This window comes from Trichoderma aggressivum (genome assembly GCF_033847375.1).
Source record: "Trichoderma aggressivum f. europaeum strain CBS 100526 chromosome Unknown scaffold_009, whole genome shotgun sequence".
NCBI lineage: Eukaryota > Fungi > Ascomycota > Sordariomycetes > Hypocreales > Hypocreaceae > Trichoderma > Trichoderma aggressivum.
In genome coordinates, this window is record NW_026946375.1 from 719,867 (window position 1) to 744,912 (window position 25,046).

At 53.3% G+C, this 25,046-nt stretch overlaps 7 protein-coding genes across 7 annotated transcripts; 5 read left to right on the plus strand and 2 right to left on the minus strand.

Moving 5' to 3' along the window:
• Nucleotides 1-469: 469 nt before the first annotated feature.
• Triagg1_3339 (uncharacterized protein) lies at nt 470-1,560 on the plus strand (the record flags this gene model as incomplete). The annotated part of the gene is made up of 2 exons (XM_062897621.1): nt 470-581; nt 665-1,560. 2 exons carry the CDS (start codon nt 470-472, stop codon nt 1,558-1,560), a joined length of 1,008 nt encoding a protein of 335 aa, XP_062757863.1.
• Nucleotides 1,561-1,756: 196 nt separating this feature from the next.
• Nucleotides 1,757-3,274, minus strand: Triagg1_3340 (uncharacterized protein; the record flags this gene model as incomplete). The annotated part of the gene is made up of 4 exons (XM_062897622.1): nt 1,757-2,266; nt 2,324-2,503; nt 2,559-2,909; nt 2,999-3,274. The coding sequence occupies 4 exons, from the start codon at nt 3,272-3,274 to the stop codon at nt 1,757-1,759; spliced, it is 1,317 nt and encodes a 438-aa protein (XP_062757864.1).
• A 2,926-nt stretch (nt 3,275-6,200) lies between these two features.
• Nucleotides 6,201-8,388, plus strand: Triagg1_3341 (uncharacterized protein; the record flags this gene model as incomplete). Its single annotated transcript, XM_062897623.1, has 2 exons — nt 6,201-7,275; nt 7,358-8,388. 2 exons carry the CDS (start codon nt 6,201-6,203, stop codon nt 8,386-8,388), a joined length of 2,106 nt encoding a protein of 701 aa, XP_062757865.1.
• A 3,143-nt stretch (nt 8,389-11,531) lies between these two features.
• Triagg1_3342 (uncharacterized protein) lies at nt 11,532-15,438 on the plus strand (the record flags this gene model as incomplete). The annotated part of the gene is made up of 4 exons (XM_062897624.1): nt 11,532-11,575; nt 11,664-12,516; nt 12,595-15,261; nt 15,331-15,438. The coding sequence occupies 4 exons, from the start codon at nt 11,532-11,534 to the stop codon at nt 15,436-15,438; spliced, it is 3,672 nt and encodes a 1,223-aa protein (XP_062757866.1).
• A 2,644-nt stretch (nt 15,439-18,082) lies between these two features.
• Triagg1_3343 (uncharacterized protein) lies at nt 18,083-19,840 on the plus strand (the record flags this gene model as incomplete). The annotated part of the gene is made up of 2 exons (XM_062897625.1): nt 18,083-18,154; nt 18,341-19,840. The coding sequence occupies 2 exons, from the start codon at nt 18,083-18,085 to the stop codon at nt 19,838-19,840; spliced, it is 1,572 nt and encodes a 523-aa protein (XP_062757867.1).
• A 517-nt stretch (nt 19,841-20,357) lies between these two features.
• Triagg1_3344 (uncharacterized protein) lies at nt 20,358-21,404 on the minus strand (the record flags this gene model as incomplete). The annotated part of the gene is made up of 1 exon (XM_062897626.1): nt 20,358-21,404. The coding sequence occupies one exon, from the start codon at nt 21,402-21,404 to the stop codon at nt 20,358-20,360; it is 1,047 nt and encodes a 348-aa protein (XP_062757868.1).
• A 487-nt stretch (nt 21,405-21,891) lies between these two features.
• On the plus strand, nt 21,892-24,965 carry Triagg1_3345 (uncharacterized protein; the record flags this gene model as incomplete). Its single annotated transcript, XM_062897627.1, has 2 exons — nt 21,892-22,376; nt 22,460-24,965. The coding sequence occupies 2 exons, from the start codon at nt 21,892-21,894 to the stop codon at nt 24,963-24,965; spliced, it is 2,991 nt and encodes a 996-aa protein (XP_062757869.1).
• Nucleotides 24,966-25,046: the final 81 nt, after the last annotated feature.

Sequence of the window (25,046 nt, forward strand, 5' to 3'; positions counted from 1 at the left end):
CGCAAAATCAAACGTGTTCGCACATGTAAATCAAATTAAACAGTAGAATCCACAACCAGCCGCTCGTTTCCCCATCTAGAAATAAACCCCTCGGCCACTAACAAGCCACTCAGCATTCAATCTACATCGAAACAGGCATATTCCACTTTCAGCTGGTTAGTAAACCAACTACTACTATGTACCATCGCCAACGCTGGGGGGGGTGGGGTTGCCTCGGTTCGGGAACGCACCGGCGATATACATGGGGTTGAGGGCATTCAAAGGATCGAAAGGCGTGATTAGTTTTCGTCTTTTGTCGGTGTCGGTGTTCAGAGTCCTTTGGATGATTCGTGGCTGTGACGGTTACACCGAAACACAACGGGACAATCAGTTACGAAAACCGGGAGTGATTCTGCCGTCGGGTATTATTTGACAACTTCGCTCATACATGTCTTGAGGGTCAAGTCGATCATAAAGAGAAAAGCGAAAAATGACTGCCGAGGCAAAGATTCCCGCCTCTCTGGAGGAAGAAACCGCCGTCCAAAGGCTTGACGAAAGGACGTTTGCCGCAAATCTCTCGCCCAGCTTCTGCATAGGCGCCGGTAAGTACATGTATAATGCAACGCTCTCACATTCGTTTGTTTCCACCACATGAAAGCTAAGTAACAATGTTCATCACTTCAAGTCCCAAATGGCGGCTACGTTGCCTCCGTCTTCCTGCGCGTAGCAAAGGAATATCTCGCACACAAGAACCTCACAGACACAATCACCGCCCACTGGGAGTTTCTCAACCGCACCATCTCCGGCCCGGCTGTTCTCGTCGTCGAGGAAGTAAAGCCCGGCCGCTCCATCTCCGTGCTGCACATCACGCTCTACCAGGGCAACCTACTATCCCAAGCGCCATGGATCTCGACGGGCTCGCCAAAGTCGGAGAGAGTCGTCGCCGCGTATCTAACAAACAGGAGCATCGCCGCGGAAAACGGCATCAGCTTGCCCACGGGATGGTTGCTGCAGCCTCGGTTGCCGCCGCCGGCTGATTTTGACAAGATGCTCGCCAACAAGGATCCGGAATGGGGAGCCCTGGATCTTTTGATTCAGCGGAGAGTCACTGCCGTTCAGCAGCTTCGTTTCTTTTACAACCGCGCCGCTTTTATGAAATCTGGAACTGGCTCCTCGTTTGACTTGTGGATGTGTACCAGCAACGGTGAGCCCTTGAAAGCTACATCTCTAGGCTTCGTCGTCGACTGCACGGCGGCTTTCATCCCCGAGCTACACCGTCCTCGATCAGAGGACGATGCTCCCGTTGCGGGAGGCGAATTCACGCGCAAGACTGCGTTGTGGTATCCTACGTTGGCTATGAATCTAGAGGTGAAAAAGGCGTTGCCGGCAGAGGGCGAACGGTGGCTCTTTGTGCGAACAACGTCCAAACAGGCTTACAACGGTCGATTTGACGTCGAGGTTATTGTCCTTGATAGGGCAGGGGATTTGGTTGCTTTGAGCCATCATGTGGCCATGATGGTCAACTCTACGAAGAACACGGCCAAGAGGGCTTCGTTGGCTGGAATTACATACAAGATGTGAAGAGCGCGGATATATTACGTTGATAATTGTTTATTGTTTAATAGCCCTTTTTTCGTACAAAGGGCACGATACTTTTTATCCCAGAAGTGGAATTTAATATAGAACATGACATAGAATATGCAGCAAATCCCATGAGTATCATTCAAATGCTGGCTGAGTATGCCACGTGTAGACACGTCAGCTCAACAAACTGAACCTAAGGCTCCCATATACTCTCTATAAACCACAACTTGCCACTCGACTTCCACGCCCCCTGCCATCGAAATCGCTTATCCGCCTGCTCAAACAGGCTCCTCCAGTCATCCACCTCCCGCTGTCGTGAATTACAAACAGCCTTCACCATCACATCCATTGTCCGAATACTCTTCTCTTCTAACTGCGAGAGTACACCCGGAACCGGTAAAACGATGTCATTGATGATGACTCGAGCTCCCGGCCGCAGAGCAGGAACCAGCGCGCGAAGGATGTCAATGGCGTACTTGTCCGAGAACGCATGGAAGATGTGTCGAAACAGATATGCATCCGCGCTTTCTGTCTGAGGCTGGAAAAAGTCGTGCGTCGTGAGAGATACCCGATCGGCGAGACTCTTGGGTATCTTGTCTATGGCCTTGGGCGTGCGCATGCCGGACAAATCTTGCACGATGAACCGCAGCTGAGGAAATTGTTCCGCCACGGCAAACGACACAACTCCTTCGTTGCCACCCATCTAGTCTCGTGGGTAAGTAAGTGAGTTTTGGAGAATTGAAGAGAGACATGTGCTTACATCGACAACAGTTGAAGAGCCTAGCCTCGCCCACGGATACCCTGAAACGGTATGGGATATGTCGTACCCTTCTCGACTACCATGAGACTGCAGCATTGCAGCATACCGCTTCGCTCGTGCCTCGTCCGCCTGTAAGTGGTCGAAAAAGCTGTCATTATGATTAAACGTAATGTTTACTCCCTGTGGCGCCAGTTGATTAGCAAGCATTCGCTATACTCGCCGTCTTTCCCCTTACCGTCTCGTTGGCCTCTTGCGATCCGGGCCACTTCTTCATGGCTGCAACTGTGTTGGCCACCGGGCCCATCATATCCATTGTGTTAAAAGCCACCCAGTTAGCTAATGCCGTATCATCTAACAGAAGTAAAGATGTCCGGTTATGAGCAACCGAACCAATCTTTGGCTCATGAAACATGTTGTTGGTAATAGCAAGGCGCAGCAGACGCCGTAGATCTGACGGAATGATGGTAGTGCCACTTAAACGATGGACTTCAACTGCGAGATCTTCATACGTGATTGACCCCGACAATGGGACAGCCTCTGCAATCTTGAACTCGCATATAGCATGCAAAGGAATGTAGCTGATGGCCTGAAAGAAACAGTTAATACAGGTTCCAACTCCATATGTGGACTTTTCTGGCTTCTTTATAAGTCAAAGCATTGAGAACTGCAACTTACATCCCAAGCCATGGTCTTTAACCATTCGCGAGGACCCAGGACAAGATCATGGAGCTCTTGTGTCAGCGCTATAATCTCTTGTCTAACCTTGATGGCTTCATCATCTACTTCGTTGAGCGGGAAATCCGAAAGGCCATTTGCTTGGAATGAAGGAGCTTCGAGGCCCTTTGCTCGCAATTTATCGGCCAAGATTCGCGTCTTCTCGTCAATTGCTTTCGACAGTATCGTCAACCGGTCCACGGACGACTCGGCAGTTGCCTTTGCCAGCGAGCCCATGTTTCAAGGACTTGATTCTGAATTTACGAGTGTTTAGGTTAAGCATGAGCAGAAGGGGACGAGTCGAAGTTCTCTTGTAGTGGAGAGTCGCAATGGATGGGAAAACGAATGAAGGAGGAAAGCCCGGGTTTTTCTTCTTGTATTGGGGATTATTGGAAATTTATAAGATGGAAAGCCTTGAATGAATCTGTCGGGACAAGGGTCGGCTCCCTCCACCACCTCATTTTCTTGGGCTCACCATTCCCTGCATCGGGCGACCAACACCGCTTCCGATATTGCTTATAACGAGCATATCCTCGAGATAATCCACGGAACCGCACGTCTGTATCACACTGCATGCTCCACTGTTCCTTGTAATGGAGAGATGAGTTATTGGCCGGATGAAGTTGTTGTTGGTTGCGTTCAAACAACTAGCCGGGAAGGGAAGGATGGCTGCTCCACAGATATTTACACCGATATCTTGGGGTCTGAAGGTGGCCTTTTTCTCTTTCAGCTTTTGAAAGAAGTTTGAGATGTATCATAGAGTAGAATCCGACAGCATCGGGTTACAGTATCTAGTCCTAAGTGTCAGTGCTGTATCCTGTCCAAGCATTCTTTTGATAGCCTCGTCTTGTTCGAGAGTCCGTCCGCGGAAGCCAGCTGTTCGTCCCGTGTGGGTAGAGACCCTGCATCGCATTGCCGCCCGCCGCACTCGGTTATCAGACTGCGTGAATGCACAGCAACAAACGGGCGTAAGCGATACTCTATTTGCTCTCCATTATATGGCACTTTTGTTTGATCTCTTCAAGTCGAACAAACCAACGCATTTATAACCTTGGATCAGAGCGGACGGCGTGCCGAATCGAGGGACGAGGCCGACATCAAAAAAAACCACAAACGCAAGCCGCCGTGATACGGAGCCCCCCTCGTAAACATTCAAATGTGCTTTCGTATATGACGGCGTCGTTGCAACGGCCAAGATGGTCTCTGATAACGGCCAGGCAGTTGCTATACTTGTCCCGGAAGGCTTTTCAATGTAATATTCCGTACGCAGCAGCGCTGAGTTCCAGTTTAATCAGCCTAAAAAGGCCCATCATAGGACAGTTGATGAACATCCACGTCAATACTTGACTCGATTCTCTTTCTCCCCTGCTCCATGCATGTCAATGGGACAACCGAGCTGGGATGCTATTTTGGACGACCAAAGGAAGGGTCGTTGTCTGGTCCCAGCTGTACCAGATGTCGGTGTGGGCGGCGATTGACATAGAGTGCACATATCGTACGTATCCACCTCAGATTCGCGAGATTCGGCTCAAGACTGGCCAATAGACGATGAAGCTGATTGACTTGAAAGGCCCATCTTGGCCAAGCAACTCTTGGGAACCAACAGAGCTATCCGCCAGCTGCTCCCGGATTACAAGCATATGAGTAGTCTGATCGGCGATTGGCGCTGATAGACTGCATGTTGTTGGCTGAGTGTCTCCCCACTCGCAGACAGTCGTACCAGCAGGCCAAGAATTGAGGCAATGAGGAAACAAGAGTGCTCGAATACGATATATTCATGTCACCGTCCGTTTAGTGAGAGGTGATACAAATTGTAATGTCAGAGAAGCGGTGAGGCTGAATGCGAAGTTTAGGCGTGACGGTGGCGTTTGTGTCTCGGTGGACTTTCTCTATCCCCTACTGGACAGAAGCCTCAGGATGAAACATTCTGTTGGTCCAGGTGCATGTAAAGACGCCCGGAGAGCGGAAGACGACCGAAACTGCATCTCGAACGGCAGGGACTCGGTGTGACGAGACGTGGAAGAGTAGCTTGGCGGCGCTTGCAATGGACAATCTGTTTGCCGTTGTTGGTCAAGTTGAGCTGGGTGAAGCGAGTTGTACAGGTTGATGATATTTGCGCCCAGGCGGCTACGAGCATTCTTTGTGGTAGATCCAGCACACCGTATTTCTTCACTCTCAGTTTCTTGGGGATTCGATACGGTTGCCTGACTTCTCCCAGAGCTGGTGTTGCATCTTGTTGCCATGATGCGGTGATGCGGAAGTTGAAGAGTTGATGCCTCAGGGTAAGCATCATGATATGCATCGGGTAGGTTCAAGCTCATGTAGGCAGATCGCCAATGGATCAAGCTACAGTGGAGGCTTATAGGGGATCTTGGCGCTAGAGCACTCCATTGTAGGGCGCTAGAGGGCTGTCCACGTTGAAGGATAGCGCCACAGCCCTCCTCCAGACTTCTTGGCGTCAAACCAGACATCAAATCCTCAATTCCATTCCATTCCAAACTGCGTCATCCGCCTTGCTCGTCTCGTGGCGGAATCTGCCTTGACTCTGCTCTGTCTCTGTTTCAGGGCATTCTCGCCTCATTTCACCTCAGCTCTCTATAATTGCCGTCGACTGTCACTCTACACCACTAATCTGCTGCTACACGCACTCACTCACCACGATGCGGGTCGCGGGGGGACCCTGGTCTAACCAACGCCTCTGCCCATCTGGACAATCTCACTGCTACACTAATAATTGGCCCATGGAGCAGTCAAAAGGCACAGGTGGCTTGGGGGCTGGGCCAATGGCGCCAGCCTGGTCGCGCCGCACCGTCCCGCGCGCCTCGTCTCTTGGGCTGACTCGACTCCTGGAAACCGATTGGAAAGGCGACCACTGGCAGAGCCTCGAGCCTTGGGTAACCGACTGCAGAAGACTGGAGGCAGAGGCAGCAGGCAGATCATGGAATGGGCTGTCCTGCCAATCAATCTCTGCCACAACTCGACGTCGACGTTGCCTCCGCGGCCTAATTGATGCGGCCGATGAAAAACGCCTTGCCGATGCCAGATGCTACATACATGTGCTCTCCGCGATCCAGCAAAACCCCAACGAATCCCTCGATCGAGCGAAGCAGCTGTTGCTCCCTAGCACGACCTCAACCTTGAGTTGAGTCAGCCTCGATCTACGATGAACAGCACCAGTAGCGGCGGCAGCAACAATGGCGGCGATGACAACTCCGACTTCATCACGGCTATCGTGGCTTTGGTGGTGTCTGTCGTGGCGCTGCTAGCCACGTTTATGCAAGTGTTGCAGCAGTACTATGCGTCTGCACAAGGTTATTCTCAGTGCAACGAAAAAGTCATGGGCGGCTGGGCCAATACCAAGACGAGACAGTTTCGATTGGACGAGCTGCGATTCGAGGTCCAATTCGACGTGCCCGTCATCTTCGTTTCGCCGCCCACCAACGCCAACGGACCAGTGGCAGATGCCCCCATCTACTATCTCGACGGCACTCAAAAGTCCCAGGACGATACACATTCAACCTCGACATTGGACCTGCGCAAGGAATACAAGGAGAAGTCTGCAAAGGAAAAGATTCACACCTCGGACAATGAAAAGGCCGCCTGGTATGTGCTGCTCTTCGCCGCCCAGCGCATGGAGCTGGAATCACGAGAGTGGCAGGAGAAGCAATACAAGGATTTTGGGCCTCCCGCAAACTTACATGGCATTCCATCAAAGCCCCCAACATTGGTGGATCACCATACCCTGACCGTTGCGGTGCAGCGGAAACGCAAGAGCTGGGATACCATGCCTCCATCTGTCACCAAGCCCTACGCCACCACCACCATGTGCCATCTGATAGAAATGATGGCTGCGGTCGGTGTGTATTGGAAAGAATTCGACCGTAAGCGGGACCGTTACTGGGGAGAGGGCAATGGCTTCATGATCTTGGGCGAGAGAATCAGTGATCCGGGACTCATGTTCTCTTTTCAAGTCAACGGCCAGTGCACCTTTAAACGGAATCGTGTCATCCCCGTCGACGAGATCAAGGAGCTGTGCTTTGGTTATGTGCCTACCGTCTATCGTGAAAAGGACGACAAGCGGCGACTGAAGGGCCCCGGCGAAGAGCAGCAAAACCTCAGCACCCTCTTGATGGGTAGCTTGCGCGAGATTTCAGAAACCTTGACCTCGATTGGCTGCAACAATGTGACGACTCGAATGTGCTTGGATGCTGGGACGCGAATGTCTCACCTCTTTCCCAGTATGTGACCATTTCCCTCCTTCTCTTCCCCCATTGTTACCAATACCTGTTACTACCATTCGAAACTGACATCTCTTCCTAGTATCGTTCGAGATCCTGGGCATGGTGAGCCGGATATTCCATATAGAAAACAGCAGTTTCACATACCTCCCTAATCCCACGCCCGACAGCTGGGATAATTCATCAGTCTCCCTGCCCAAAATACTTGATGCATTTTACTTAAAGGCTCAATTCGACCCCATGGGAACAAAGCAACACTCTATCGTGATTGCACGCTACAGGCAACATATTGAGCAAATAAGGGAGCATCTGGATGACGATAAGAGCCTCGATAGATGGCTCCTCCTGAGGTCGCTCCATGCGGCATTGGATGACACAGATGATGTCCTCACTGCGAGGACAAAATCACAAAGGCAGACCAGCCACGATGCCGAGGAAGCCTCGGACAAGCCGCTGGACGAAGCTTCTCGCGCGGAAAGGCATATGCGTCGGCGGGAAATTGTTCAGGATGTCTTGAGACACCACATCCAGGAGGTGATTAGGCTTCTTAACCAACAAGAAGACCAAAACTCGGATTCCCTCTCGCTCCATCCAGAAGTGCCGGCCCCTTCAGAGAAATCCCGCCCGAGGCCGCCGCTTCAGCGGTTTGAGGATATGGACGCTGCCGGACCCGACGATCGACAAGATATTTTAATGGACGTGTATTTCGATGTTATTCGGCCCCATGTGGTGTCGACTGCCTTTCGCACGACTGATCGAAGAAACAGCCTTGTTGGAGCCCCTCCCAGTATCCGCTCGAACACCTCACTTCTCCCACCTCACAGTCCCGCAAGTGAATCCATAGTCAAGGGCGGGGAGCATTCGACGAGGGAGGTGGCTCTGCATCTTGAAGGCCGGCGAGAGATCTCCATCACGGTGAGAAACGCTGCGGAATCAGAAGACATCCTCAGCGGTGTCTCGCTCGCTGACTTGGACGTTACCCACGATGATGTGTGGTGCACTCTTGTTTTCCGCATGGTCTGTTGGCTGATGCTGCACAACTTTAACAAGAAGGATGTGCAGTTGCCTAAGAGCGAGCTGTTGGGGAGCCGAATGCCGGTTTACATTTCATGAGAAAGGGAAATCTCTTAATCATTGGTGTAAGCGAGATTCTTGGTTACGCGACTCTTACGGAAGCATGTATGGCATTATTTTCTAGACTTTTTTTGGGCGATATATTTAGAAAACCTTGGAAGGGTTATACGCTGCCAGCGTTTGTTGGATTTCAGGAATGGCATTATATTTTAGATGGAGTATGTGGGCGTGTCTTGAACCAAGATGGCCCTGGAAGATTCATAAGTCGTTTGAAAACACACTTAATGAAAGAGGAAAAGATTTCTTCAAAACATCGGTTATGTCAATGAAATGGCAACCCAAAAATAAATATTTGGATTTGTAACGCGTCAGATATCACCTTCATCAGCCTGAGTGCGAAGACACGCAAGAGCGTCAGATCTGACTCTACGTCATCAATCACAACAACATAACACCAGAGGCAACGGAAAAATAAGCTGCCATGAACCCATTCAGGGCAGACATTAGTTTGCAAGCAAGAACAGAACCTGCTGCAGCTATCACCCTTCACCTGACTCGTGAAGCCTGAGAAGTGCGGATAGGCTTTCTGCCTAGTAGCTTGAGTATACCTACTCTTCCTTTACATGCAAGCTGTGTAACGTGATAGCCTATGAACATGACTTGATGGGGAGTGCTCAGGGCTCAGTGTCGGGCTATTTCACCATCTTTCACCAGTCTCATTCCCTCTCCCCATGGCTTATTCACACGGAACATTTGTCAGTGCTCTTCAACCTCGCCTCAAGGCTTCCGGACCTCTCGGGCCCCGTACCAGGTACCCGAAAACTTGGCGCCGCTCCCATCAATGATATTACTCGCGCACGCAGCAGGGCCAAACGTCTCTTCGCGTCAAAGTAACCAGTACTCCGCCCAGTTTCACGTAGTAAGCAAAGAACGGGAGCCTACGAAGTAATACCGCTTTGGGATATCGGCCGAGGCTTTCGCGCGTTGGCACTGAAATGTTTTTTTTTCTTTTAGGGGGGCGGCGCATGTTTATGCGTTGGCAGCCTGTTGTGGCGTTCGTTTGGTTTTTTTAGGTGAGAAAAGGAACAGACGAAAATGTGACGGCTTTGCGGAGACGACTGGACGGGGGGTTTTTTTTTTTTTGTTGGATGGGTCGGGGGTTTTTGAGGCGAGCGGGCGGGCGGAATTGAGTAGAGGTTAATGAGTGAATGGGGTCGGTGTGTGTTGGGTGAGACGATTGATGACGAGACGACGGGGGATCTCGTGTGGATTCGTGGAGAATACCGTTTGTTTTTTCTTCAAGGATTCTATTAGTACGAGTAATAAAAGCAGTAATAGAGTATTAGAGCACATGTGGTCATGGTAGCACATGTTGCATGTGCTTGGTACTATAGGTATTAGTCTGGATTAAGTGTTGCGCTTTGTATACCGTCTTTGTACACCAGATGCCGTGCTGCATTACAGTAGCATCAATCCAGCTCACAGCAAGGTCCTGTCTCTGGGATTCTTGTTTCTCGCAGAGAGAGGAGCCGGTAATGGATCATCAAAAGCCGCAGTTTTGTGGGGAGTGCACTGGGACAAGGACAAGGACGAGCACGAGGGCGAGGATGAAGATGAAGATGAAGCACAGGCAAAGTACATGTATCTTGCCGCCCAAGTGCGACGAACCGGGCTGCAGTCAGAATCAAAAGGACGCACGCCATCATTGGTGCTCGTTACGGTGTCTTTGCTCTCTTTCTGCTAGCTGCATATGTGACCAATGTGCGGAACATCGATACCCTGTTTGAAAAGGAACAGGGCTACAGTATGAGTACCTTGACTCGGTACCTGATGTAGCTTGCAAATGCTCGGAGATGCAGGTAGGTATTCGCTCACCATATCTTGCTCACCGTGTGCTAAAATAGCTCAGCAGTAGATCAATGTAGGTAGTATCAGGTATCAAGGCGATTTTTTTCCTTTTGGAGTTTGCATTAGCACTGCAGTTGGCATGTACCGGTATTCATTATTGCTGCATCTGTTGCTACCCTCCACAAAAGGGCCCCTCGATAACGCTGGTCGTGCAGATGTCGCGCAGTAAGTTTGAAAGAGGGGAAAGGCCACCTGATTACGCAGAGGAGGAAGCCAAAATGCAAGTATAGATTGCAATTACACGTTAATGACGACTTGGGCATTATTATCAGAAAAAAAAAAAGTTGTGCCTCTTCTCCTCCAGATGAAGAGAGGGGAGCCCAAGACGTTGCCTCTCGCTTGGTCTGCCGTGTTGGTGATGTGCTGATGTGATGAGGGATGCAACCTCGTCGTTGACCTCCATGCTTCGGTAAGGACCCTTGGAGAGGGGAGGAAAAGACAGTTGAGAGAAACGGGGTAGAGGGGATAGTGTCCACCGGAGTGGCTCTCGGGGTCTTACGATGGCGAGAAGCTGGAGATGTGATGTGTATCGTGCCTTGACATAAGGCCCAATCCGCTGTGATCTGGTGTAGTTCTAGACTCCCCTGGGTTGAGCGGGCTGGGTTATCGCTGTCCAATGCAGACGCTACCTCGGGTACATGCACAGCATTTGTCTTGCGTACAATTCCGCCTTGGCCTACTTGATAGATACATGCTTTTATGAATCAATCATGTACCCAAGCCATCTTCAATTGATTGAAGGAATCGCAGGGCTGCAGCACCTGGTAGTAGTACTAAGGTACTACTATAGGTACTTTATTAGGGTAAGGATTGAAGTGAGCCTTGGAACTAAGCAACATTAACCCGTGTCTCCCACCGAGATAGAGCCCGCCCGCACGGCAGCTAAAAGATACGTCCGGCTGGGACATAGTATCTGAGCTGCTTTGTCATCCAGGGAGGCTCTCACACTGCACAGATGCCTAGCGGTCCATGTACCTGTTAGAAATTGATCAGAATTTTGCGTCTGTCGGTGGCCGAGGTTCGAGTGGCTTTTCATGTATGTCATCAAATCCAAATCCATTCCGTCGACGGTCCGGGGTACTGCCGCCCTAGCAGGTTCATGTACCTGGAGGCGCTGCGCAGCGCACGGAGTACAAGCGCAGCGGCATTCTGCCGTTCCCCATACTGGTAGTGGCCTTTAGTGGCGATTCGTGTCTTCCAAGTTACATGCACTGGTCCAATTACCGGCAAAGGGCCTCTAGGGAGCCGCTCGATTGTACCCAGCGACCCCATCCATGGCCGCTAAGCAGCCAACTGTACAGCGCCAGCCGCTAGCGAGGTAGCGGTTCAACACAGCCGGCCTCTTTTGTTACCACCATTGTTCCAGGTACCTCCGCCGCCTTATCTAATATCATCCGCCACAAAAGGAGACAGCCGGATTCTCACGGCCGGACACGCCGTCTCTCGCCCTTTGATCCGCCAGACAACAAAAAGAAAGAAGAAGAGGAAGAAGAAAACCCGAGTGCGTTCCTGCACTACCGCTTTACACTTCCGTTTGCTTCGTTGTGTAGTTTTTTCATCCTCCGTTATTCGCCTTGGGTTGTCCATCGCCGTCCCCTCACGCGAAAGTGCAGCAACAGCAAGCCACGCCTGGCGCACGCGCACCAGCCTCGTGTCCTGCAAAACCCTCCTTCGCCCGACAGACTCGCACTCACACCAGGCAAAACTCAACTCTCGATCCCTTTGCCACCATCCCGCCAGCGCCGCTCCTCTCGCCCGCTGGAACATCACCATCGACTGGATTCCAGCAGCAGAGAGAGACTCCAGCGGCACAGCACAGCGCAGCACGGCACAGCACAGCACAGCACACCATCGTCGGAAACCCCAGATCCAGCCGCCGGGGGTTTTCCCGACACCACAATGACGCCCTCGCCATCCCAGGGCATCGAGCCACGGCGGCCGAGAAGCGCCCACACGCAGACCGTCTCGGTCAACATCGCCGAGAGCACCCCTCCCAGCGGCCGCCGCTTCCAACTGCACGTCAGCGAGTGTGTCGAGACTAGAACAGTCACGACCACGACTCGCCTGACGAGGAAGTTTCCCCAAGTCTTCATCCGCGACCCCGCCTCACTCGAGACTCTCGACTCCAAGGAGTATCCCTTGGCCATGAAGCCGACGCCTCCCGAGCTGGTCGACTTTTCCTACAGTTTTGGAGCTGAAGAGGAGGATCATGATGCCGGGATGATCGACGACGCTGATGACCATGTCGATGGACAACTGGTAAGTGGGCTTTCGCCTCAATGGGTCGTGATGGTTTTTTTTTTTGCCGCCTTTGCCCTGCTAACACAACAACAACAGGTCAAGAGAAGCCAAAGCCTAGTCCCAGCCCTGATTAAACAGGAATCTACAGCCAGCGAAGTGCAGACACCGGAGCCTTTGAGCCGCATACCTTCAGCCTCGCCATCCGAGCCCTACTCTCGCCGGAGCCATCGAATAGCCGCGGCAGAGTCCCCTACCGCTGCGGCCACCAGGTCTTCACAACGACTTGCCCGCTCAAACCTTCATGCCGTCTCAAATAGACTGCGCCGCTCCGTCATCCAGGGAAGCAGCGCCTCCGGCAGTAACAGCGACGGCAGCAGCAGCACTTTGCGTCTTGACACCGGCGACAGAGCCGCCAGAAATGCCTCCATTGGCATTCTCGCCACGCCCGACATTACCGAGACGGCCGATCCGCTCCAGGGCCGGTCGTTGCAGCGACGGCCTTTGCACCTCGACTATTCACTGAACTCTCAGGACCTGCTCCGCGGCCGTTCAAAGTCTCCTCCGTACGAGGCGTCCAGTCCCGCCGGCAGCGATGCCCACACTTTTAGCAGCACCGTGGCGACGCCGCCAGTTACCGATGCCGACCCGGAATCGTTCGCCGACGATACCGACGAATCCCTTGAACCTGCGGTTCGCCCGCAGCATCGACCCGCAATCGATGTCATTGCCGCACAGGATGCCAGTCTTCCTAGTCCGAGATTATCTCCCACCTTGGCCGCTGCCCAGCTGCACCCTGCCGAACCCGACGAGAACGCACAGTCCAGTTTCAAGGCTGATCAGTCAGACGCGTGGATGGCCGATTCCCAAGGCACGGACGGATATACTGACATGGTGTCCTATGAGCACCCGACCCATGGCAAGCGCGGCCTGATGCGGCGATACGACCAGCCCGTCATCGTTGACCCCCAGACCCTGTTGGAGGCGTTTGACTCGATGAAGACGGAGATGAAGACGTTCATGATGTACCAGTTCCTCCGTCGATGCCCTCGACCCACTCTCCGTATCGTTGCCGACGCAGTGAATCCCGCCCTCAAGTGTGACTTTTTGCAGCAACTGCCCCTCGAGCTGAGCTACCACATTCTATCGTACCTCGACTTCCGCGACCTCAGCCACTGTGCCCAGGTATCAAAACAATGGCGCAGTATTGTTGACCGGAACGAGACTGGGTGGAAGGAGCTGTTTGACAAGGATGGCTTCACTCTCCCTCCGGGCGAGTTGAACAAGGCCATCATCCAGGGGTGGGGATGGCAAGATCCCGTTGGCGTCAACGGCTACGAGCAGGATTTGAGCATGCAGAACCGGTTGACCTCTTCGGAAAAGGAGCTCACCCAAGCCGTGAAGCAAGAAATCACGCCGAGAGTGAGGAGCTCGAAGCGCAAGCGTGGTCTCTACGCCTCCTCGTCGGAGCGTTCGAAACGGCGGGCGAGCACCCAGGAAGTGGTTGCCAACCGCGACGACCGGGCTCAGGGCGAGGTCAAGCAGCACAAGTCGGCTGGCCCTCTCTCGGCGGCCCACGCGGCGCTGCAGGCTGTGCCCGACCCCCAGCTGGGCCTGCCGAGTCTGCGACAGCTTCATCTGTACAAGTCGCTCTATCGCCGCCACTACATGATCCGCCACAGCTGGACCAACGGCGCGACCAAGCCCAGCCACGTAGCGTTTGCCGCCCATCCTCGACATGTCATCACCTGCCTCCAGTTTGACGACGACAAGATCATCACCGGCAGCGACGACACCCTCATCCACATCTACGACACCAAGACGGGCAAGCTCCGCAAGAAGCTGGAGGGTCACGAGGGCGGCGTGTGGGCTCTTCAGTACGAGGGCAACATTCTGGTCTCGGGCTCGACAGACAGGTCGGTGCGCGTCTGGGACATCGAGCGCGGTCTCTGCCAACAGGTGTTTTACGGACACACCAGCACGGTTCGCTGCCTGCAGATTCTCATGCCGACGGAGACTGGTATGGCCACGGATGGCACTCCCATCATGCAGCCGGAGAAGCCGTTGATCATCACGGGCTCCAGAGACAGCCAGCTGCGCGTCTGGCGTCTCCCCGAGGTTGGATCGCGACGCTACATCCAGACGGGTCCCCCGGCCCAGGAGTCCGACTGCCCCTACTTTATCCGCGTCCTGACCGGGCACACCCACTCGGTCCGCGCCATCTCGGCCCACGGCGACATCTTGGTCAGCGGATCCTATGACAGCACCGTCCGAGTTTGGCGGATCAGCACCGGCGACTCCCTGCACGTGCTCCACGGGCACACACAAAAGGTTTACTCGGTTGTGCTCGACCACGAGCGCAACCGATGCATCTCGGGCTCCATGGACTCGCTTGTCAAGATCTGGGACCTCGCCACGGGCGCCTGTCTCTACACCCTGGAAGGCCACAGCCTTTTGGTTGGCCTGCTGGATCTCCGCGACGACCGCCTCGTGTCGGCCGCCGCAGACTCGACACTCCGGATCTGGGACCCCCAGACTGGCAAGTGCAAGAACACTCTGATGGCCCACACGGGCGCCATTACTTGCTTTCAGCACGACGGCCGAAAAGTTATTAGCGGCAGTGAGAAGACTGTCAAGATGTGGGACGTCAGGACGGGAGAGTGCGTGCAAGATCTCCTGACAGATCTGTCTGGGGTCTGGCAGGTCAAGTTTGACGGAAGGCGATGCGTCGCGGCTGTTCAGAGGGACAACCTGACTTATGTGGAGGTGAGATTTGATCCCCGTGGAATCAACCCGCTCTCCAAACAAGCGACATGACTGACTTTGACTCGTTAGATTCTCGATTTCGGTGCCGTCCGGGACGGACACCCGCCCGAAGAGTTGGGGCGCCGTATTCTGTTGAACGAACCAGAAGTTCGTGCCATGATTGAGGAAGAGGCCTAAGTGTTTGTTACAAGTTTGGAAGGGAATTCCCTTCCCTCGCTCTTTTCTTCTTCTCTTTTTTCTCCCTCTCTAAAAAAAAAGAAAAGCGTTATTGAAGACGAAAAGCGAACGGAACAGAGAATGCATATATACAATACATAAGCATTTGGTATGGATATGGAAACCCGCATCAGAAGGGCGATACGACTCTGCCCTCGGCGTTCTGTTGTTATAGTACATACGCTGTCTGAAAACCATTGTCAGCATTACGGATTCAGAAAGGGGGTGTGAGGCAAGGCGTTTGGGCTCTATGTTTTCTTCCTTTTCTTTTTTCCCCTTGTTTTTCTCTTCTTCTAGTTCTATCCTGCTCTTTTTTTTCCCGGGTGTTTTTGTTCAGCGACAAATACGGAGGTTATGGGGGTGGCACGGGACATGTTTTCTTCTTTTCAGGGCTTTTATTTCGTCAACAACGTGGAAAGCGATGCTCGGATGGGAGGGCATATTGAAACCAACTCGGAGTGTGAGACGCTGGAGATGCAGGGTGGAGATGAGATGGGCACGTGCACGGATGTGTTTTACGTTGACTTTGTATAAAGAGAATACTACTGTTATACATGTAGTATGAGATGTTGTCCCCGCGAATTGACCTTTTTTTTTTTGCGCCCCTAGTTTAGAGACGGTGGTGTTGTCTTGTGTTGTGTGTTGAGACTTTGTGTAAATGACTGCATTATGGACGCCGGCTGCTGCTTGATGCTTGATGCTGACTCATCGGCGAGCAAGCACTTTGGCTCATGTTTTCCTAGTGGACGGCATTTCCCCTTTTGTCGTTGCATCTTCTGAAACATCACCCTGTCGGTTGAGACTCGCCTCGGGGCCCCGAATGATGCAATCAATCCATTCGTCGTCCCGGGATTACGGGCATAGTAGTAATTACTGCTGCTCCGTACAGAAGATGCCGAAAAAACAAAGAGTTACGGGGCATCGTCATCAACGGGCTCAAGACATGGCCTGCAGGAAGAGGAAGGGGGACGGGCGGGCGCTAGACGGGGATTTGCAAACGAATTGAAGCCAAAAAAAAAGAAGAACCGATACGGACTGGAGCTTTTTTTACACGCTGGCAGTCGCCCCATAAAAAGTGATAGGACAGCACATCTACCACTTGTCACGCCAACTGGGGCATTTGAGTCGAGGGCCCAACGAGCCAAAGGGAATGACGGGGTGCCGTATGTACGTGTAGTGCTGGTGGCTGTTGGAGAGGAGGCGTGCGTTGTTCTGGTCTGGGGCTGGGGGGGAACGCTACAGTGGTGGTTTGTATAGCATGTATGTACGAGTACGAGGGCGTGATAGGTTACGATATGATATGATATGATATGAGGAGAGAGAAAAAAGGGACATGATGAATTTGGATGGAGAGGATGGATTTAACGGCCAATTGCCAGCCAGTGGGTTGCCAAGGGGGTGTGTCTGCGTGTGTCCGGTCATGCAAATGCAAATGCAGATGCAAATGCAAAGGCGCCTGATTGCGGGAGCAAATCGGGGGACGCTGGGCGGAGCCTCCGGGCGGCAGACGGAGTTCGCTGGGCTCAATGCTTTTGTGCGGGCCAGGCGGGAGGAGAGACGAACATGGAGCCTTTTGTTCGGGTTCTGTTTTCTTTGGCGCCCAGGGTTTGCGTGTGCTGCTGCAGACGGGGGGAAACGCGGGACAGATGCGAGTTGAGTTGAGTTGGGTTGGGGGGGGGGGGGGAGAGCGAGGCAAGGGATAGAGGGATGGAGAGAGAGGGATAGAGAGAGAGAAGCTGGCTGGCTGGGCATATTTCGTGGGGTGTGACTCAATCACACCAGCGGTTCCGGGTCTCATGTTTGCCGGGGACTGCATTGCCTTGTCATCATTCACTCAATGCGCGAGGGATGCGTGGGGACTGTACCGAGGAGAAGCCAGAGAGGCGCAATCGGAGGCGCTGGTGTCTGAGCCGTCCCATGTACGGCGATGCTGTTTGCTCGCGATAGGTCCGTTGTCAGCGGTCTTGGGCATCGCTGTGCGGTTGATCGTTTGTTGTTCGTTCGTTCGTTGCTGTTTGGTTTGGTTTGGGTTTTGGCCTCTTTAAACGCCAGCCACCCCATTTTAATGCTGGACCTTGAACACACGCACTTGTCGCTTACACTTGCTTGTGTTTAAGACGAACGAGACCCGGATATTTGGAATCAGCAAACGGGACAAGAATACAAGTTCTCTTCATCAACTCCGTCACAAAGCTGAACCAATACTTTCCCTCCTTCTTCTCCTTCACCTTCACGGCCGTTCTCCTGAGCTGCGCGCCGTCCGACTAACAACTAGACTGGCGGGGCCCGTTCAGGGATCCTAGAAGGAAAAAAAAAAGGCCAGCCGGGAGATCTTCACCGACATTGAGAAAGCATTGAATAGCTTAGTGGGGGGGTTTTGGGAGCCAGGTCGTGACATTCCATGCCGTCTGTGGAATAACTAGAGCCCTACCGCTGCTTCTTTTATCCTTCTTTTTCTTCTTCTCTCAGACATTGAAGCAAGACATTGGAGATTTATTCACCACCTAGGTAGTTGCGCAAGGTTGCGGGCTCGAGCTCAACGGCAAACAACAAACACTACTGTACAACCTCAAAGAAGAAGGGAAGACAAAGGAACGAAGACAGGATGAGCAATTCCGGCCTACCGCTGGATGCGACCATTACCATTGTCAACAACTCGGGCAAGCTCATCAGCACCGTATGTTTGGGTCCCCTCTTCTCTCTCTCTCTCTCTCTCTCTACACACACACACAAGCACACCCGCACACACACTCACACACACACACCTCCCTCCCTCTCCATTCCGCGGCCATCCAATCAGTTGCTTCCGTAACACCGTGGGGTTGCACTGCATGCTAACTTTGAACGTGTGTTCGGCCTATAGGGCAAGCAGCTGCTCTCGATATGGAAGACGGCTCAGACTTCGTACAGAGAGAAGAAGGACGAGCTCAGCCAGGAGCGAGCCCAAGAGCGAGCCGCTGACAAGAAGCCGCCTCCCGTCCCCATCAAGCGCGCCCAGACCTTCGATACGAGCCGCAGCATCCCTCACAGGCAATATGACGAGTTGAGCGTGGCCAGCTCGCACCGGACGTTCAAGAGCTCCATCGCCAAGAAGCAGCTGCCTCCGGTTCCCAACCAGCTGGCTCTGACGGAGGGAAACCTCGAGAAGCTGTCCGAGGTGTCGAGCGTTGCGCCCTCGAAGCCTCCTTCGTCATATCAGGGCTCATATGGAGATGCGATGCTGGTCAAGGGTGGCTTCTCGCGCGTCGATCCGCCAATGGCGTTGCAACAGGTGCAGCCGAGGCCGCTGGTTCGTACGCGGACCGACACGGAGGCCGAGGCGATGAAGAGGATGAGCATGGGGAGCGATTTGCACTTGGCGTACGGCGACATCCCCCCGGATCTGGCTGACAGAGTGGACTTGGATGCGCACACCGCGCCGCCGCATGTGGATTTGCGCGACGTGCATGTCGAGGACGAGCGCGAGCAGGCCGAGCAGCTGATTCACAAGATTGAGAATCTTCTGGATGAGGCGAGTTGCGCTCAGCATTCGGCCACGGCCATCATCACGCATCTCCAGGAGCGCCCCGATGCGGCTGCCGCTGTTGCTCTCACGTTGGCCGAGCTCTCGGGCATCATCACCAAGCTGTCTCCCGGCTTCGCGGCCATCCTCAAGGGCACTTCGCCCGCCATCTTTGCGCTGCTCGCCTCGCCGCAGTTCCTCATTGGTACGGGCATCGCCGTCGGCGTCACGGTCGTCATGTTTGGCGGCTGGAAGATTATACAGAGAGCCACGCAGAATTCGTTTGCCAAGAAGCCCGTGGCCTACGAGGCGGCAGCAGCGCCGGTACCCAACCTGCCGGCACTGCCGGAGAGCGGCATCGACGAGGCCATTGTTTTGGAGTCGGTCGAGGTGGACATTAGCAGCATCGACACGTGGAGGCGCGGTATCGTGGACCTTGGCTACGAGAGCGCTGACCAGGAGCTGATGACGCCCGCGGCTGAGCGCGTGAGGCGAAGTTCAAAGGCCGGTCCGGAGGACTATTTCTCTCGAAAGGGCTCCAAGTCGCACAGATCGTCGTCGTCCAAGGCGCACTCGTCGTCGCAGTCGACTTCTTCTTCTCACAAGTCTCACAAGTCGAGGCATGAGAAGGATTCTTCCGACAAGAAGAGCAGCAGCAGCAGCGGCAGCAGCAAGAAGAGCGACGATGGCAGCAGTGTTGGCTCCATGGCTTTGATCAAGAAGTCGATTGCTAGCAGGAAGAAGCAGATTGACCAGACTGGGATTAAGAGCGAGGAGTTGCCGCTGAGGACGAAGAAGCAGACGAATATGCTCAAGGCTCTGTTTAAGAGCAAGGAGCACAGGCAGACTGTTGCTACTTAGACGACGAGATGCATTCGATGCAGGATGAGTCCATGGTCGAGACTCTTGTTTTTTCTATTCGAGGTTGAACATGGGGAATGAAGCAAGCGAGTGATGCATTACTTTTTTTTTCTTTCCAATCGGCAGAGGGCTTTCCACCCGTTTATTTTGGATATGCAAGAGACGGAAATTACGAATACAAGGGCAATATATATGGACAGCAGTTGATGGGACTATAGGGGGAAAGTTTCAGTTCCCTGTTTTTTTGGGTTTTGGGGCGTTGAATTTTTTATATCTTTCATTGACTATAGAAAAAATTATGGCCGGCAACAGTACAAGGCCAGTTTGGATATGCAGCCTTGGAGGAGGGTATCTACACATATACATCATATACGCGCGTCATGTATATATATATCTATCTGTGGTGGTTGAGCATGGCAAGCATTTCGTCATGCGAATGACTACATTACTTCTTTTATATACCATTTTCCCGAGAACCTCTGGCTTCTATTTTCTATTTCTATGTTAACAACCAACGTTATAGCTCTAACCTGTCTGCTATCTCGTTCAAAGCTTTCACAACAACGACCTCTGCATTCTCCATGCCCGCCCCCCGATAAGAATACGTAAACTCCCATCCACTCGCCGCGGCCGCATGCTCCCCCCTATTATCCAGCACGACGATGCCCGTCCTCGCATCCGGATACCGAGCGACGATCCTCCGGACGGCGTCGTCGGCGGCTTCCTGGGCCGACACGCCGCGGCGGAGACTCTCGACGGCCTGGTAGCACGGCAGCAGGCGCATCATCAGGTCGCCGTCGCCGGTGGCGCCGCAGGCTCCGGCGGTGGAGTCGACGTAGGAGCCGCTGCCCGGAATGGGGCCGTCGCCGACGCGGCCGGGGATTTTGTGGGATGCGCCGTTTGTGGTGGTGCAGGCTGCCATGGAGCCGGAGGGGGAGAGGGCGAGGAGGGAGAGGGTGTCGTGGGAGGAGTTGGGGATGGTTTGTGTGTGAGAGTTGCTGGAGGGGGAGTATGGGCCGCAAGATGAGAGGGGGTTGGGGAGGACGTCGGAGCGGTAGTTTGGTTGGCAGTTGTTTGAGCGCCATTCGTGACATGCTCGGAGCGAGTCTTCCGTTGAGAGGCTTTCCTCCTCGAAGCCGTTTTGTAAAGCGAATTGCGTTGCTTGATCACCTGCGAGCAGCGTGTGTTGCGTATAATCGAGCACATGTCTCGCCACGCCCACGGCGTCTTTGACGCGCCGCAGGTTGGCCACGGCGCCGGCATTGAGCGTCTGGCCGTCCATGATGAGCGCGTCGAGGGTGGTTTCGCAGGATTCGTCGGGGGAGCCGCCGAAGCCGACGGTGTTGTCGCATTGGTTGGTTTGGCATGCTTGGCAGCCTGCTTGGACGGCGTCGAGGGCGGAGGAGGAGTTTGAGAGGGCGAGGAAGGCGGCGTTTGTGGAGGCCGTGAAGGGGCCGGACCAGGTGTTTATGATGAGGGGGGGAGAGGAGAGGATTGCTGTTGTGGGGAGGATGAGGGTGAGGAGGGTTGTGATGGTTGATGAGGGGGGTTTGTGAGGAGCCATTGGTGTTGATGTGGTTTGTAGCTGAGAGGTGTAAGATGGAATGAGATAAGACAAGATGAGAGCTGTAATTGAAATTGAATGATTTACATGCACAGTGATGCAATGCTGTATCATTCAATTGCTCATGGCTTCTCATCAACTCCTTCTTCAACACACATGAGGCCATCTCACATGTTATTTACATCCCGCCGCGGAGCAGCTTCATCCCCATCCAGCCAATAACACCTCGTTGTCCAATAATATGCATCAAAACAACCTCATCTCCGGAGCTAATGCACTTACACAGCCCGAAAATCCTATGCTAGAAGCGGGGATGCGATCCTACAGTACTAATTAATTCCCCTCAAGTCCGCTCCTCTTTCATCCCTTTTTCTTTTCTTCACCTTCGTCCGTAAACTTGCCCTTACTTCCAGTGAGGGAATAAAACATCGTAGACCACTTAGATAGAACAAATTCCATAGACGCTGCGACCATTACATGTTATAAAATGGCAGCAGTGTCCTCCTTTGCTGTGCTTGATCCGGCCTCGGCGTCTGCTGTGCTTGATCCGGCCTCGGCGTCTGCTGTGCGTGGCTTCTTGCAGCGTGCTGTTGCGCTTTACCGTGATGTGCTCGCTTTGCACGGTGATGCTGATGGTGATGATTCCATTCTGGATGATGGTGCCTCTTTGACAGATCATCGCCTGGGTGCCCATGCTGCCTTGATCGAAGACTCCCTGAGCGCGCTCAAGTCCGTCCATCACGTCGCTGGTGGTGGTGATGCGCCTCATCCATTGAGCACTCTGCCTGGCGCGTGTTACAAAATCGGACAAGATTTGATGCTGCATCTTGATAGAAGCGCCACCACCACCCAGGACCATGAATCGCAGACCAAGTTTGGTGATATCTGGTCCGTTCGCGACATGGCGACTCTTGGTGCTCGACTTCAGGAGCTGAGCCAACGGTTCCATGATGATGTTGATTCTACTTTTGCGTAAGTTGCACATTTTACATATATACTCGCGTTGCTGTTAATATAGCATCTGATTTATTGAAATGCGCTGATACTTTACCTAGAACTCGCCGGCTGCCGGTACCCGATCTCACTCCATTGAACCAAAGTAAGGACGAGGCTGAAGATGATGGAGATGCGCCACCAAAAGAAGACGAAGACGAATCAGACAAAGGAAAGCAAAAGATGAGGCGCATCAACATTGTGCCCGGCGACAATGTCTACATTGAAGTCCCCGTTAAACACCGACCAACACCAGACTCCATTGTGCACGACTACATCCTTGACGTTCTCTCTTACAAAAGCATGTACTTTCGGGAACAGGAAGTTACAAAGGCTCATAGCAAAACGTTTGAATGGGTATTTCTCCCGTCGCTTCCTGCTGATACTCAAGATCCGCAGAAAGGCGCAGAGCATCCCTTTTCGACGTGGCTTCGGGGTGATGAGCTCGGTCCTATTTTTTGGATCACTGGAAAGCCTGGATCGGGAAAATCGACTTTTATACGATTCCTCTTTGATCATGAAGCTACCATGCAGCGTTTGAATACCTGGGCTGTCGACAAGCCCGTATTGACTGCCGGGTTCTTCTTCTGGACAAGTGGTTCTCGTGAGCAGCGCTCGCAGACGGGATTGCTTCGCTCTTTACTCCATCAAATTCTTTCGGCGCACCCGGAACTTACTACGGCGGCATTCCCACAGCTGTGGAAGAAACTTAAAAAAATGTCGACAAAGGAGCGAGTTGCGCTTCATTTGGATTGGTCCGTTGCGGACTTGCTGGAGGCGTTTCAGGGGGTCATGGATGACGCTGTGCAGAAGATGAATGTATGCCTGTTTATTGATGGGCTGGATGAGTTTGAAGGCGATCACACGGCCATTATCGACTTTTTCAAGAATCTGTGTTTGGGGGATAAGGGGAGATCGATCAAGATTTGCCTGTCGTCGCGGCCGTGGGCGGTTTTCCAGGATGCGTTTGAGTATGCGGTGCCGAATCTGAGGCTGCAGGATCTCACGTATGGTGATATGCATCGGTATGCAAAAGACAGGCTGCGGGAGAACGTTCACATTCGGCGTCTTTTGAAGCATGAGGCCGCTGTTGGGGAGGAACTGATTCAGAAGGCGGTGCAGAAAGCGGATGGAGTGTTTCTCTGGGTGAGACTCGCGCTCAACGAAACGATTCGCAGGTTTGATCAGAGCACGGGGCTGGCTGGGTTGTCTGAGGTTTTGCAGGGCTTGCCGACGGAACTTGATGAGCTGTTTCATTTGTTCTTCTTTGAGAACCAGGACCAAGATCAGCTGGCTGAAGCGGCCGTTGTGTTCAGTCTGATGAACGCACGCGAGTTTGTGGCGGATTTCATCAGCAACGACTCTGCTAACGCACTTACCGTGTGGGAGCTTGCATTCGCTCTCAGGGGCGGCGAAGACGATGAAGCTGCTATATCTGAGGATGTAAAGCAGGCTTCGACAGAAATGGCATATGATCGCTGCGGAACAACCATTCAACTCATCATGAATCGGTTTTCCGGCCTTCTCGGCGTCCATGCTAGTCGTGAACAGGGCAATGGTCGTGGTCTCCGATTCGCCGGCAAGGGAGGCGATATGAGCGAGGCGATTGATGCAGCTACACGACGAGTCACTTACATCCATCGCACGGTCCGTGACTGGTTTATGGAGGAACCCGGCGTCATGGCCCGTCTTGTAGAAAAGACACCGCTCGACTTTGATCCTCACTTGCGGCTGCTACGATCGTATGTGCTGCAGATGAAGAATGCGCTCGAGGAGATTGAACATCATCGTCAGCTGGACGAATGGTGGCCCGGCATCGCACTCGCCATGACGCATGCGAGATACGTGCGGAACGACTCGCAGCATCTGCAGCGGGCAATGGTGAATGAGGTGGACAGGACGATTTCCCGGTACTGGCTGAGCAAGCCCGAGGATCCATATGATCACTGGGCGAGATACGGTCTGGGGCCATATCGAATTTTCAAGGTTGCCGCACCGCTATGGCAGCCGTTTCTGTGCCTGGCCACGAGATTTGGCCTCACAAGCTACGTTTCCGAGGAAGTCCTCGCTCGTAACGCCGCAGAAGACGAGATTTCGGACGAGCAGAAGGAACTCCAAACGTCAGAATCAACGCCTCTTCTCGCCTACGCCACTGAATTCCCTTGCTCCCGCAACAAGACCATCTTCCCGCTGTCAGATCCTCTCCTGGTGGACTTTCTCCTCCGCAACCAGTGCCGCATCAACCCAGGCCCGAACCACGGATACACCGACTTTTGGACCAACGCGCCTCGTACGCCGTGGATCACGCTGCTGCGGCATTTGCGGGATGCGCGCCGGAGAGGATGGATCGAGTACTACGATGTTGATCCGCAGGGCACGGCGCGGTGGGCGGAGATTGTGAGGCTGTTTGTGGAGGTGGGCGGAGCGGATCGGGAGGCGGTTGTTGTTAAGGATAGCTTCGATCCTGAGATTACGGCGGTGGGAGTGTTGGAGTTGTTGGAGGGGACGTATTGGGCGGTTGAGATGAGGGAGTTGGTGGAGATGGTGAAGTTGAGGGATGATGAGTAAACGGATGGCTTGGAGAGCTGGCTTACAGCGTATGTCTTGGGGGAGATGTGTGTGTGTGTGTTGTTGTGGATTTTGTTATGC